Consider the following 15307-nt stretch of genomic DNA (forward strand, 5'->3'; position numbering starts at 1 on the left):
AGAAACCAATAGCCAAGAAAGAGGCCAGAACGATGGCCAATTAAGATGTATACATACTTAAGCGTGAAGACTAACAATGGCTGAAGCAATCATTATCTCTACTCAGTCTGATATTGGTCCATTATATCGGCTTTGTAGACAGTTATCCCAGTCCTCTAGGGTACCACACCAGTATGAAGAGAAAACCCTTCATCAACGAGAAGAAACACATGAACCGCTAGTACGCCTCGTCACAGCATCGAAATTGAACGGGGCATTGGCTCCGCATTATGGGTCATGGCTTATCTTGAGGCTGTTAGCTTCGTGTGAATGAAGATTCTTCACTTGATGCTCGTCTCGCTTCCATGAGGCTCTCCACTCGAACACATGCCGTCAACTGTATATCATAATAAACACAAAGAAAGAAGAAGCAAATGTTTGGCAAGGTTTATGTTGATTCCCTGTTTGGTACCGTGTTGTTACTTGCTCCAGCTAGAGTGGACATATGCGGCGAGCCGACAAGTCCACAGGTGCCATCTTCCGGCCCTTGACTGCCTCGAGGAGGAAGTCGAAACTCTCCCAGGGTGACTTGACGAATTGACAGTGAGCGCCATCAAGTTCATAATTCGGTCAATTTATCGGCAGAGTTCCCCTCATGCCCATGGAGGCGCGTTTCCATGCTCCCATTGTGAATATATGCCCAAGTGAAACTGCAGACTAGCACATACGACCATACCCACCGGAGAACTCGGGATCCCGTCCGCTCTCCCATAGATAAGCCGGTGAGGGGCGGATTAGTAGTTGGGTCGGTGACGACCAGCGAATCCCCGCTGTTGTATGTTTTTACTGTTTGAAGCAATTTCTCTTTTTGTTGTCTGGTCCTTAGGTCCCCCACTGCACAGGGAGGGACATCATGTTCCGTCCAGTGTCGCGTTGTAAATTTATCGCAGAAGACAAACCCATGTCAAAGAGCCCGAGGACGTCTCGAGATGCCATTTGTGCTCTTCCAGCGTCCGAATACCCTGGTAACTGTCCTTGTGGCCGACGATTGGCCCTGCTTGGAGTTCATTTGTTCTTCTATGCTTCACCATCTCACAATGGTCATGAAATAAGGCAATATGATCTAAGTCGAAGCACAGTTCTACTGAACTCTCCTTTAGTTGTTTGTTTTCCTTTTGTGAAGGCTTTATTGACTCTTTCTAAACATCCGCGAACTTGCGTTATTCTCCCATGTCTATGCTGGTACGACAAAAGATACGAATGCCTCAAATGAGATACCTAGCCAAGTTAGCTTGTCCCATTTCTACTCCCAGACTCACCTAGGTGGCACCTGATGAGTAGGATTTCCACTTTCACGCCTCACACAAGATCCACGGCGCCCCGATAAACGACGGAGTACACGGGTACTTACTACATCTTCAACGATGATGCTTGTGTCCTCTTGAGTCTATCGACTAAGCCAAGGGTGACGCGAACTTCACAAGTTCGACCATCCACATCAACCCCAAAGCAGCGCCGCGACTAAATAGGTTTCTATGAGCAATAATCGGTATCCTCTTTTTTCGTACCTATAAAGAACTCTAACCTATGGTTGATGCTTTCAGAAAACAATACACATCTTGCAAACTCCTCCGAGTAACCAAACCCAAACTCGGTGCAAATTTTGCCGTTTTTATTTTACCTCGCGGTAGCGAACGCCTTTCATATTCCCGTTCTTTACATGCCCTAAAAACGTTTAAGAGAAAGAGATAGTAGTAAAAAGAAAGTAGAAGCAAAACAAGAAACTGCCGTCTGAGGCGTAGACTTTCAAGGATGATATGAATCAGGGGTAGACAGAGTCGCCCCTCTGAAGCAATGGGCGTTGGTCCCAGCGATCCTCGTCAATGTTCTGATGATCGTCGTACTCTTCTTCGTCTTCAATGGCGTTGTTGTGCCTCTGGGGACCATCAATGTTATTACTCTCGGGGTTGCTGTACATGAAGTACTGGGCAAAGACGCCGAGATCGAGGAACAGAGTAACGAGGCTGCCAGCGAGCCAGCTGAGGTTGACAAGGATGTATCGTCCGTAAATGTGACTGGCCTCACCAGGCTTGCAGTGTTCATGCTTGCACTTGGGCTCGTAGGCGAAGATGGAGAGGACGTAGGTGATGTTTCCGAGGCAGGCAAAGAGGAAGAAGAGCATGCTAAGCCCATCAGTCGTCTTGCGCCGCCAGTTGAGGATGAGCTGAGGAAGGCGAGAAGCGATGTAGGCGACAGTGCAGAGATATCCAAAGATCTGGCCAAGAAGATTGAACTCCAAAGAATCCTGCTTTTCGCCACCAGTGTTGTCCCTGTCGCCAGAGGCCTTTTGACCGAGGAACCATCCAACAACACCGGCTGCGATCACCATCATGACGATGATGGTGTTCCAGACCAGGGTTTGAAGGACAGTGGGTTCTTGCGGAGTGGCATCTTCAGCGATATGCGGAACAGCTGGCGACAGGCCCGACCAGTTTGAGCCTCGGCGCTCGTGGTGATGATACCCGTTTGACAGTAGACCAGTGCGCTCATTGGGTTCGCCTGGGGCTGCGTTGGCCGGTTTCGGAGCGTGGGCCGGAGGGTCGCGCCAGGTGAATCCGCGATAGTAAAAGCACTGGCCGAGGAGGACGAGATCGGCGATCGTATAGTAGATGGCAAGAATGATCTAGAGAGTAGACAGGTGAGCAATTGACGTTTGGGCGAGGGGGCAAAAAGCACGAAATCGTACCATGGTCGGCAGGACGCCCTGCAGGACAGCACCCAGAATATTGAAGACATCGCCAACTAGCCAGACGATGATGAATTGGATGGAAAGGGCATCGGCGCTGCTGCGTTGGAAATTCTGAATGATCTGAGGAGAGAAGACGACGACTGGACGAGGGAGTCAGCTACGCTCGAGATGGTATGAAGGGAGGCACAAGACTTACCCCAACAGGCGATGGAGATGGAGCTGTAGAGGAGGCACCGTCAGCTACTGAATCGATTGAGGACAAGATGAACGGAATGTACTAACCCACAAATGCCCGAGATGGCTTCAACATCGAGGTTGAGGATCTGAGTGGGCGGCGTCATGGTGCTGAACCAAGTCATGATGACCCTGGGCGAGGGATCGCAGAGCTCTGCAGCTGCAGCAGCACCCTAGCTTGCAGCAGACACGTCCAGCCGGGCCGATCGATGAATGTCGTTTGCTATCGTACTCTGTCGTTCCAGCGCATTCGTCGCAGCTCAAAAAAGATCCAACCGTTGTAAGGCGTAGTTGAAGGTGACGTCGAAGCAGGTTTTAAAGGGAGAGAAGAATGTTTGGGGGGTGTGACTCGGAAAGAGAATGAAAGACTTTTTCCACAATCGCACGCACGTTCGTTTGCGGTGCAGGTGCCAATTTTTTTTTTCTCCAGTCGCGACAGGAGCCTCCTTCCAGAAAATGGATGGTCCACGTGCCACCAAATATAGTTCCAAGGTAGCGGCGCAGACGTCACCGCACCTGGAAAGAATGCGGGGGAAGCATGCACTAGCGACATGCCCTGGACTTGGCCGAAGGTGCCCTAAACCTCGCCTGGAGGAGGTGCTGAAGAAGGATTTTTCCAGGGGACCTCGGTGAGCCCGGGGCACCGCGGAGTGGCCCGACGGGCGGGAGATGCAGATCTGGGCCTGCCCGTCCTGGGGCCTTTGAATGGCCAATGCATCCATGCTGCGCCAGGAAGGCTTGAGTTATCAGTTTGACCAATTGAAGCTGTTGAATAGATTGACAAGGGAAGCAAACCCAAGGCTGGGCAAACAATTTCTTTGCATTTAACCTGAGACTTGTTGGCTGTGTTAAAGACGACGCTTGTGAGATCAAACAATGGATGTGAATGAGGCAATTGGACGGCATCATGACGATCACCCAGAGCTTCAGGTTCCCCGGCTTACAAGTCTGTTACAGCCTCCAACTCTCGACAGAACAAAAGCAACAAAGAAACCAATCACGATGCACGCCATATCAAGAAACTGACTCATCACTCAAGCTTCATCCCGCTCCGCAATCATCCCGCTTTCGCCGCAACGCAACGTGGGTGTCTGTAAGCAACAGGTACGGAGCTGTAACCTCCCCTCACCGCTGGCCCACAATGGATCCCAAACAACGAGCGGACCCTAGATTGAGAACGGGTACTTCGGAGTACAATCCGACGACCGGTTTTAAAATCTCGCCTCTTTTGCTGCAAACACCATCACAAAGTCATTGCCTGCGTTGAAAGACAGACTCAAGTTGAGTGTCGATATTCATTCACCAACCTTTCCCTTCACACTACTCTCGCTGGGCAACTCTACCCATCAACACCCTCACGTTACACACATTACAAATCCATCCCAGCGCCTCCGCGCAAGCCATTCATCCCACGTCCAATGCCAGCAGACGCCCCGCTGTCCGAGCTGCCCATCATTGCAGCTCTCCAAGACGACGACTCGATGCTGACTCGCCGCTTCGGAAAGGAGGTTGTCAACTACTATGCCGGTGGCCGCATCAACCGCTATTCATTCCTCCGCGCTGATGCTGCGTTCCTGCGGAAGGCTGCCGTGAGCCCCACCGCCCGGTACTTGGCCCTCAACGACCTGAACCCTCTTGTCGTGGATAAGAAGAAGCTTGCCTATCTCACATTTGACGAGGTTCAACCGTTGGTCGGTCCGGACCCGTTTGGTCTCACTGAGGATGAGGCCATTCAAGCGTTCGACTCGGCGCAGACCAAGCCTCTTATCGTATTCCTCGGCATGCTAGAAGGAGATAATGAGACTGATCATATCACTTCCGGAGATCACGGTGATATCAGGGGCCACCCTTACTTTGCCATTGACATCACCCCTAAGGGAACCCATGCCGAAAAGGCGACGAGCTTCTTGGCGGACCAGGAGGGCAAGGGTCTCTCGCTTGACAAGAACCCCCGTGCCATGTCCCACAACCCCGACGCTGGTAAGCCAAATCCGATTAACCTTTCTATTACACAGTTGTTAACGTTCCTGCAGCCGCCCTGTACGCCCAGGCAAGGTCTATTGTGGACTGGAACGCCCGCAACCCCTTCTGCGCTGGCTGTGGACAGCCAAACCTCTCTGTTCATGCTGGTTACAAGCGAGTCTGCCCCTCAACGGACCGCAAGGGTGGTGCCAGCGGCGAGCCTCGAGGTGACTGTCCCACACGCCACGGCGTCTCCAACGTTTGCTTCCCCAGAACTGATCCCACCATGATCGCCGCCGTCGTCTCTGCAGACGGTAAAAGACTCTTGCTTGGACGTCAGAAGCGTTGGCCCCCTTACTGGTATAGCACGCTTGCCGGTTTCCTCGAGCCTGGTGAATCTATCGAGGAGTCTGTGCGACGAGAGGTTTGGGAGGAGAGTGGTGTTCGTGTTGGACGGGTTGTCATTCACTCGAGTCAGCCGTGGCCGTACCCCGCGAGTCTTATGATTGGTGCTATTGCCCAGGCGCTCCCCGGAGAGGGTGAGAAGATCACCCTGAATGACAAGGAGCTGGAGGTGGCAAAGTGGTTTGAGATTGAGGAGGTCCGCAGAGCGCTTGAGACAGGGACGAGTCCCTTGGGAGAGGCTGCCCCTGAGGGATACAAGGAGGGAGATCTTAGACTGCCACCTATCCAGGCTATTGCCAACCGGTTGATTACTGCTGTTGTCGAAGGTTATTTGAGCGCGGCTCCCAAGATCTAGGAGCGAGTCTTCACAGATACATAGAATACCTAGGGGATATAGAAGCGATGAAGCATGACTTATGCGTACTGGAGCAGACGGTTGGCACACCCCTATTTGACCTAAAGGTTAGCTATGCTTAGTAAATTCTTATGAGTGTCTCCTCGTCACTTTATGTTAAAATAATCCAGGAATGAGAAAAAGAGATCTAAGACAAGGGAGAATTCTCGTAGTTTCTTAGGTTAGAATCATCAATCCTCCTGTGGCCAGCACAGCTTCCCGTGCCTTTGGGGCAGGGTTGAACCACGTTCTCACGGGGGTCCTCGTCAATAGGCGTGATTCGGCTATCTTAACTTCTTTCACTTTCACAATACGTAGGGAACCGTTAGGTTTTCACTCCCTTCCCTAGGAGCCCTCGGGGAATCGAGGCTCCAGTTGCCCATTCATGATGGAGGCGCACTGCTTCGCTCCGACATCCATTATCAACATCGAATCTCTCCCCGTCCGTACCTAACAGCTTCTTAAAGCGGCGTGGGCGCCGGAGAAGATGATTGTCAGCTTCAGTGGTCGTCGCGGCATAACAACCGACACGTTCTGCCCCTGAGAAGGGGTGGCGGGGCGATGGTTGGCAGCGAGCTCCTAAGCATTGGCTAGTATACTTAAATTAATGTTAGAAATAGGTACTTGCCCGCATCTTGCTGGTCTGGAGATGTTTCTCCAGCTTGTCCTTCCCGCAGGATGCAAGTGGGAACAGCCAGCACTCCCGAACACAACAGGCAGGGGCCCCCAACGTATCTGCGATGCTCCAGTCGATGGTGAGGTTGGGGAGATGGTCGTAGAAGTCTCCCACTGCTTCCAAAGCGCCATCACCACACAACACCGAAACTTGGCCTCCTCCTCGGCCATACGGGAAGGAGCAACCCCCGGGGACACGATTGACTGAGGCCATCCCCTCTATCGCGAAAGAGAGTGCCTCGGAGTTAGGGGGGTACTCAAGCCGCTGCATCGCCGTAATCCCCTGTTCTAAAAGCCTGTCCCTGAATGCAAACATTCACTGGGGCCAATGGAGACCGTTTGCTATTGTCTATGATTCACTGACGAAGCCTGAAAGGATCAGTGGGGTATTTCTACCGTGAGGCAGGCGAGAGGAGGCAGGATTTTAGAGAATCACCTGAGTCGTGAGGTTGTGTCACCTTACAACGGAGATCCAACAAACATCTACCTCCTCTTAGTATTATCCTTTTTAATTTTTAATCATGTAAAGCCAAAATTTCGAAGTTTTCAATCATAACCCGCTCTTCTCCTTGCGTCTTCTTTTTCTCTCCTGCACGACCCAACCTCAACTGCTGGGTCAGTTCCCACCCCGTTCACACCAACGTCGCCTCGTTCTATTCATCACCCGGCTCGAGTTTGATACTTGCTCCGATACCCTCTTTCCCTCCTACAGCTGTGGAGTATCGCCCACGAGAAGTCCCTCGCCTCATCTCCCGCCAACTCTGGGTCCACCTTGACGAAACAAGTATCGGAGATTACCTCGACTACATCACTTGGTGAACACTGAAGAATCTCGAGGTGAGCTTTACACACAAACCTATCCAGAGTTTTCTCTCAACCTAGTGTCTAACTAGAACCCAGTTCGCATTACGCCGTCTCCTCGGCGACACCGAGTCTCCACCATGTCTTCGAGCAGTTCAAGTGAAGGAGACGAGCCCACCAATTCCAGGAAAAATCTCGTGACTGTCCATGAGCTTGATGGAAGGGAACTTCAAACTATCAACAGGCAGATGACTCGCGAAATATTCAGGCTAGCTGGAAGAAACCCAACGGACCACGCGAGCTGCTTCCACGCCTGTGTTCAGATGGTGAATGATACAGACGTCATTCATGCCACCGACTTCAAGGAATGGGAGAAACATAGCTATGTCCAGGTTGGCCTTGATAACCTTCAGTCAGCGCAGGGCCCGGATGATCGATATGACCCAGAGAACCCAGCCGTTTGGATGATGAATGCTCCCGTGGCCGTCGCAGCTGCAGCAGCACTCAACTTACCACGGATACACATTCAAAAGGACAGTCGACTCATATGTGCCTTCAACAAGAGCGAGCTCTGGGGCTGGATCGGAGGTGCCATTGACTTTTGGTCGTCACTGTCAGGTCCAATCGTTTCTACCCTCCCTATTGGAGCGATCGTCCGCCTCTTGCATGTTGCAGAGATGATAGACGACAGCGACCAGGGCCAGCCTACTGTCTACCCATTGCAGTCCATTACACTGCCACTATTCATCCATTTGCGCATCTCACAAGCGGAAATCCCGGCTCAGGGAGAGCACTGGCTCCAGAAGCGGACGTTCTCGGAGGTCTATGTCACTCGTCGGGAAGAGGTCATGCAGAAAGGGTACACGAGGGTGTTGGCGAAGCTTGGGAGTCAACACCATGACCAAGCCGCTCTTGCAGGGCCAATAAATGGGTGGCTGACTGAGAATTTCATTCGCGTTCTCCCAAAGGATGTCAAGGATAAACTCTGGACATGGTCACTTCAACACCACTCACAGTGGCAGACCAGTATTGCCCAAGCCACTGAAGATCTAACCGAATGCTACAGCTTTGAACGAACTCGAGAGGTTTTTGCGCAACTGGCATCTTCCGACCTCCAGCAATTCTTGAATCATGGACGATGCCTTGTTGAGGCTCTTGACAATAAAGTGTCGAGAAACATTTTGGAGAAGCTCGCTAAGAAGATGCGGACTCGCTTTTCCCTTGAAGCCCCTGAGTTCTGGTATGTGGCCAGCGAGTGGAGAGAGATGAAGAAAAGGTTGATACAGAACCTCTCACTTGTTGGATCACGCACGGAGACCCCTGGGACGTTATTCATGGGCCCCAAGGGTCAAGATGACAGAGACGCCCTGGCCAGAGTCATCCAGCAGGTTGCTGACGCAAGCATCTGTGGGACTCCAAAGTGCCCGGCACTGATTGATACTTGGCTGGTCTTACTCCCACTCATGGATTACACACTGCTCCCAAGCATCTGTTTCGACACTACACGGGCGAAACAAAGGTGGGCTCTAGCCAAGCAATTCCCCTCCTCAAAAAACTTAGATGGGAAAGAATTCTCCAAGATGGCAACTCTGGTAAACAATATTGATTCCAAGAGTATGCTTGTGGCGTATGCGGTTTTCTACAGTTACCTGCCCCGAATCCTACACTGGAAGGACTCTGAGCTGCTGGAACGCTGTCTCGGACGTCACAAGACGCTGATCGCAAGGATGAGGGTGAAGAAACGGCCGCGTGCAGACTCCGATAGGGGTGTCGGCACGGAAGCTAAGATTGGGGACTCGGGAAATAAGGGGTATTGGGCGAGGCGTCTGTATTTACATGCCTTCACATCAGCGCAGATCGATCACGAAGAATTTTAGAAACGGAGTTTATGCAGATTTAAGTGCCAGCGGTAGGTATGAAATTCTCCTTCAAAGGCAGTGATCATGTCAGTAGGCAATGGAAACACTCGGTGTGGTAGAGATTGGACATACCAACAGGGCCATCTTTCACGAATTTTTACGAGCATCTCTTCGAATTCGAGATGATGGTATGATCCATGGAGATTCCCCTGATAGCAAGTAGATTGAAATGGATATAGCTTTTAGTAAGGCGGCAAAGAAGATTTTACTTGGTAGTTATCCCTTGACAGAAGTTAAGAGTGGGGGGCGTCGACTTTGTTCAAGTGGGAATGCCCCTATTCTAGTTATGATGGGAATCTCACCGAAATTCTCAACAAGAGTATCCCAAAGAGACGAGTAAAGGCTTTTTATTATCAAGGTTCTTTCTAAGTCTTTTTATTTACCAACTTTTATCCTCCAATTGGCTTTGTTGGACAGTCTTACAGACCTCAACACCACGGTCTAAGACTGATATTGCGAAACTGAAGAGGTCCTGCTTTGCCAGTCAGTTGCGTTGGTAAAAGTCGTTGCAATAGCATTACCGAATATGACAGGAATCCGAGATGAAGCACTGGTATCTTGAGGGCTCAAGGAGTTTCCCAAGCACTTCTGTGCCAGTTGTAACGCATCACTCAGACGATACTGAGGTGAAGTCATCAACGCTATGTATCATCCCTACACAGGCTTTCGTCTTTTAATCGGGGCCCATTAGTTCTTATATTCCCTCCCAAATTATCTTCCAATCTCTCCTTCTTCTGCAGTCAACGCCCCCATCATCATAAACTTGCATCAATGCCGTTGAGGGTTCAAAAGCTTCCCACCATTTTCAACCTTTCAAGGCTTTTCCCTTTCCCTTTCCAAGTCTCAACTCTCGCTTAAGGACCTTGTCCCTTCAACCAACCAGTTGGGCCACTCAAGCACCTCTGCCATTTCCTTCGCAGGCCTTTAATGGAGCCAGACAAGTCAACACTTGAGCAGTCTTCATCCTTCACGAGTAGGACATCTCCCATAGGGCCTTGCTCAACAGCACTAATCCAGACAATAGGAGAATTGAGTCTGACTCCCCAAGCATCAGTCAACATGGGTCTCTGGGAAGGCAAAGACGACAAGAAAACCCTGAACAAGGAACTCTTCCTCGGTCACATGGAGAAGCACTGGCTCGACTGGGCTGCAGAGAAGCTGTCGCGAAAGGAGAAGCAAGCCTGGGTGGGAATCACCGAGATTGTCTACAAAGGCAAAGTCAAGGCCATGACCGACCTTCCCGAGCCCGACACTTGGGCCGAAGTGACCACGTACAAGGTCCTTTTCCCCAAGGAGTTCTTCTACTCTCGATACGCTGCCGTTGCCCAGATCAAGTTCCCGCAGGCCGATCTCGCGAAATGGGAGCCCAATGTGAGCGGGCCTACGACTACCCACGCGTTCCAGTTGAATCGCTTCATCAAGCAGAAGAGACTGGGAGAGTGTTTCAGACAGGCTACGGAGCTCTCCAAGCGTGCCTGGACCCCCGAGCCGACTCAGAGCGTGTATCCTCTTGCCAAGGAAGCTCCCGTTGGAACTGACCCGGGGGGCAAGATGGAAGGGCCTCTCATTTCAAAGCCAGAGGATGTTCTCAAGGTCTTTTCCAACATTGAACAGCAGCTTGCCTCGGTTCGCGCGGCGACGGAAGTCAACACCAATATCCACCAGCACGCCGTCAATGAGTTGCGCCAGTCTCACGAGCAAGAGCTGAAGAAAGTCCAGAAGTACGCTGACGATACCATCAAGTCTGTTCGCGAGAGTCACCGAAAGGAGATGGAGGACGCTCAGAAGGCTCATGAGGAAGAGCTCATCAAGGTTCGCGACACCTACCAGGCAGCCATCTCGACCCTCAACAATGCATGCCTCGATGGGATTACCGCGCTTGAGAAGGCACGTCAGAAGGCTCACAAGGTCTGCCTCGATGGAGCTAAGTAGACTTCTCCAGAGAAGACTCAGTAGGTAGTTTGGCCTTAGGGGATGGGTTAGAGAAATTCACCATAAAACACACCAAGTGCTTTTGAGAAGTAGTGGACACTTTAGCTAAGAACGAGAACCTAAAACCGTTGAAATCACATCACATGGCGGAAACCGTTGAGATATTTTTAAGATATTGCACGTGCGTATTGTTTCTATTTGCAGAATATGCTCTAGAACGCTACCCGCCTCGCTGATATTAAACGTTGAAGGATATTACAGACCAAAATGTACAATTGTTACTTCTTCCGCTCTCATATATGGGTATCTCTCCATCTCACTCGCAATCAAACCACTTAGAACAGGTTTCGGAGGGCCCTCATGGGCAGCTGGGACCAGGCAACGGGCTCCTTGGGCTCAGGCTCGTCGAGCATGACAGCACCGGTGGCCAGATCCATCTCGGAGGCGGGGATGTACATGCGCCACTTGCGGGTGAAGATCTTGTAGCCGATGTAGAAGAGGGCGACGGTGAAGAAGGCGAGGTAGGAGCTGAAGAAGGCCTCGGCGTTGGGGGAAGCGCCGGAAGCAGGGTAGAGGGCAGTGTAGAAAGAGGCGACCAGGGCGAGGATGTTGAGGCCGAGACCGAGGTAGCTGCCAATGACACCGAAGGGAGTCTTGTAGGGAATGAGTTCCATGTTGAAGCCCTGAGCCCTCATACCAGAGCGCATGCGGATGTGAGCCAGGCAGATGCTACCCCAGACGAAGAGGAAGCCGAGACCAGTAAGAGCCAGGAGCCAGCCGAAGATCTCACCACCGCTGGGGGCAGCGCCAATGTAGGCCAGGAGACCGAAGGCGATCTGGAGGAGGACACAGTACAGGGGGCGACCCTTGGAGTCGATGTACTTGAAGAAAGCGGGGGCCATGTTGCGCTCAGCCATAGCCTGGATGGTTCGGGTAGAGCCGAAAGTGCAAGAGTTGGCGACACTGAGGACGGAGATGGTGATGACAGCGTTCATGATGCTGGGGAGGACCTTGATACCGGCATCCTGGATAGCAAGAACGAAGGGAGAGGCCTTGGTGTTGGCACCGCTGGCTCCCATGAGACGGGGGTCGTTGGCGGGGAGGATGAGACCGACGATGAACAGGTTCAGGATGTAGAAGATGGCAATTCGCCAGAAGACCTGCTTGCTAGCCATGGGGATAGACTTGCGGGGGTTGGCAGACTCGGCAGCAGCCAGACCAACCATCTCAGTACCACCGAAGGAGAAGGCAGCAACGACGAAGACACTGCAGAAACCCTTGAAGTTGGTGAAAGCACCGGGGTCGTGCCAGTACTTGGCGCCAATGTATCCCTTGTCGCCGGCACCACCGCAGTTGATGACAATACCGAGGATGATGAAACCAACACAGGCGCAGATCTTGATGATACTGAGGACGAATTCGACTTCTCCGTAGCCGCGGACTCCGAAGATCTGGACGATGATGAGGGCGGCCAGGAAGACTGAAACCCACACTGCCATGTTGATATCGTCTCTCCAGAACTTAATCGTGATGGAGGCAGCGATGAGCTCGAAGGGAAGAACAGTTAACCAGGCAAGCGCATATTGAACGCCCATGCTGAATCCCCAGGAGGGATCGACAAATCGGCAGATGTAGGTGAAGAAGGCTCCGTTGATGGGGTAGAGGACGGCCATCTCGGCGAGGGCCAAACAGGTGCACAGAAGCATGATACCGATAATCAGGTAACCGATGATAAGAGAGGCAGGGCCACCCTTCTGAAGGGCACCACCAGAACCGACGAAAAGACCAGCACCAATTGCGCCACCTGTTGTGGTTAGTTGTTGAGTTCCAGGGGTGGTGGAGTTGAGGACATACCGATGGCAATCATCTGCATGTGGCGGTTCTTGAGATCTCGCTGGAGAGAACCAGTCTGAGTGGTCTCACCGGCCTCGACATCCTGAGAGGATCTGACGTCGGCGACGGCTTCCTTGCCGTAGTCGGCGGGGGGTGTGGAAGACATGGTGTGGATGGTTTGCGTGTAAGTGAGAGAGGTGGAGAGGGAAGTAGAGAATGTAGAGATGAGAGTGATGAAGCTCTTGGCCCTCAAAAACAAAAACCGAGGGAGGAAGGGACTCTATTTGTATCCGTTTCAGAAGTGGTGTCTCTGTGATATTCTTTGGGGTCGTGTTCTAGATTCTGATGCCCCCTCCCCTCCTGGTCTGGGTGGCGCCGGGGAGTTGGCCCCAAAAGATGGAGGGTGACCCATCACCTGGGGCGATGGTGTGCAGGGCAGGCCCCGGGGACTCTAACCGGGTTTAGAAAAGCAGCTGCCTATCCTGCTCGTTGGCCCCGGAGAGTTTATCTCGAGGCTAAAGAGGGTGCGCAAGCTTGGTGGTGGCGGACAGAAAAGGCTGGAGAAGTGGGAGAAAGCATGGGCTAAGGATGTGATGATACCCCAGATTTTTGAGAGAAAATTATGAATAAATGGATATTATTGTAGAGTAGACCTTGGACATTCTTACAGTGCCATTTTTGGTATTTTTGGACCCCGTTTAGAGACACAGCCGAAGCGTTGAGTCGCGACCCCATCTCAAGGCCTCGTCCTCTGTCTCTCCCCACCACGTATCGTGGTGGAGACAGGATTTTCCACCCACCATCCGTAGGTTCGCCTCTGTAGGTAGCTTAGTCTACTGGTTCCTCCATTAGTTTGCCCCTATCTCGGTGCCGCCCGTCGCGCTTAGCCTGGTAGTTTGATTCAAGTCGTTCGGCGAGAGCGAGAGTCGTCGTGCCGGTCGTGTCATGGGTGTTTACCGGCCCGGTTCGGCTTGGAGGCGCTTATCGCTTGTTCTTTTTCGACTCTGTTCTTTTTGGAAGCGGGAGATTGAATGCCATGATGTTCATGACTCGGAGGGATCAAGTCTGACTTTTTGCATTGTGGCTTTTTTTCTCTCTGCTTGTTTTGGGGGATTTTTGTTGTGCACCGCTGATGCACTTCGTCACGTAACATTCCTTGACCTCTCGACGTTGCAAGCCTCTTTCAACTGCCGCCGCAGCCACTGGGCGACCTGACCCTGTAAAGCACCTCTCGGTTGTTTTCCGTTGGGCCGCCCTTGTCCAAAGATCCATGGATCTTTAGAGAGCAAGTCGTTAGGTGCCCGTATGGGGCCACCAAGGATGTGATCCTCTTTCCCCCCTCCAGCTTCATACGCCACGTCCCGCAAACGATAAGCAAGCTGGGCTACTTTGGGAAGGTCATGATGATGGGTATTCCTTGTCTTGACCTCTACCTGGTTCAATCAACACGAGACAGTCTTCAAAATTGCCAGAGTCCATGTCATGGTTGAGAGGAACCGACCGCTTGGTTATCCTGAGATGCCGTCTCGCGATGCCAAGTAGTGCCTTGCAGGACAAGACCTTGGCATCTCGGGAAGCCGTCTCGGCGATTGCCAAGGACACATCTCAACGCCAAATCTACTTGGCACACACATGTCTCGGTTTTCTCGTGAGGGAGGGTGGCAGGCATTGAGTTAGTCACCAGCGCTAGAAGGCTTCTAGACTGCATCTCTGACCTGTTCTACTTTTTGCCTCTGATTGGATCCCTCTCCGCTTCAACACGCCAAAATCGACCAAGTCTCCGGTGGGATGGCCAGGGTGGATAATTGGCGAAATCTAGGCTTGGACCAAACGAGTTGGAGGCATCCCCCCCCTCTCTTGTTTTCTCTTCAGCTGTCGCGACGCCAGACAGGGGTGCTATCTCTTCTGTGAGACGAGCGTATCGAACACTACTCCGTATGGCTGATATCATCGGAGACCCCTTGATTGGCCGATGCCACCGATATCAGCGGCAGAATAGTGTGTGTGTGTGTGTTGTGTAGCCCTCCTCTGCTTCTCCTCACCTGGTTGCTTTTTTTTTCCCCTCACGTTCAAACAGGCGCGTGAGGCTCAACTCCCCCCCCCCAAACCCATCTCTTGGCTTTTCTGGGGAAATGGAGATTCCATCTGAGCGCAGTGGTCACGACGAGGACCCAGAATCTGGGGAGGATCTAGAGGAGGATCCTCCCCCAGAGTCGAGACTGTTAAACTCGAGATTCCATTACGAAATCGTTTGCCCTTCTGCGGTCATGATGCGACAGCGTATCTGGGGTAAGATGGGTGAGGGAAAGGGGTCAGACCAGAGGGGATCCAATACATTTCGGAGGGGGAGGGACAGCAATACGTGCTACTCCAACTAATAGCCTCACGGCGCTAGCCCCTTGAAGAAGGTGTGAATAGAGACCC

The 15307-nt window shown here is 52.0% G+C and overlaps 4 protein-coding genes and 1 pseudogene across 5 annotated transcripts, besides 1 other annotated feature; 3 read left to right on the forward strand and 2 right to left on the reverse strand.

Moving 5' to 3' along the window:
• Positions 1 to 1801: 1801 nt before the first annotated feature.
• NCS54_01033200 (Hypothetical protein) lies at positions 1802 to 3087 on the reverse strand (the record flags this gene model as incomplete). The annotated part of the gene is made up of 4 exons (XM_053155646.1): positions 1802 to 2662; positions 2726 to 2868; positions 2925 to 2947; positions 3011 to 3087. The coding sequence occupies 4 exons, from the start codon at positions 3085 to 3087 to the stop codon at positions 1802 to 1804; spliced, it is 1104 nt and encodes a 367-aa protein (XP_053011621.1).
• Positions 3088 to 4143: 1056 nt separating this feature from the next.
• NCS54_01033300 (NAD(+) diphosphatase) lies at positions 4144 to 5684 on the forward strand (the record flags this gene model as incomplete). The annotated part of the gene is made up of 2 exons (XM_053155647.1): positions 4144 to 4942; positions 4996 to 5684. The coding sequence occupies exons 1-2, from the start codon at positions 4381 to 4383 to the stop codon at positions 5682 to 5684; spliced, it is 1251 nt and encodes a 416-aa protein (XP_053011622.1). The 5' UTR covers positions 4144 to 4380.
• Positions 5685 to 7339: 1655 nt separating this feature from the next.
• Positions 7340 to 9076, forward strand: NCS54_01033400 (Hypothetical protein; the record flags this gene model as incomplete). The annotated part of the gene is made up of 1 exon (XM_053155648.1): positions 7340 to 9076. One exon carries the CDS (start codon positions 7340 to 7342, stop codon positions 9074 to 9076), a length of 1737 nt encoding a protein of 578 aa, XP_053011623.1.
• Positions 9077 to 10177: 1101 nt separating this feature from the next.
• Positions 10178 to 11050, forward strand: NCS54_01033500 (Hypothetical protein; the record flags this gene model as incomplete). Its single annotated transcript, XM_053155649.1, has 1 exon — positions 10178 to 11050. The coding sequence occupies one exon, from the start codon at positions 10178 to 10180 to the stop codon at positions 11048 to 11050; it is 873 nt and encodes a 290-aa protein (XP_053011624.1).
• Positions 11051 to 11385: 335 nt separating this feature from the next.
• NCS54_01033600 lies at positions 11386 to 13163 on the reverse strand (annotated as a pseudogene). The gene is made up of 2 exons: positions 12905 to 13163; positions 11386 to 12854 (listed from the first exon to the last, which is right to left on the reverse strand).
• Positions 11386 to 13163: a sequence feature.
• Positions 13164 to 15307: the final 2144 nt, after the last annotated feature.

Source organism: Fusarium falciforme, chromosome 8, assembly GCF_026873545.1.
Source record: "Fusarium falciforme chromosome 8, complete sequence".
NCBI lineage: Eukaryota > Fungi > Ascomycota > Sordariomycetes > Hypocreales > Nectriaceae > Fusarium > Fusarium falciforme.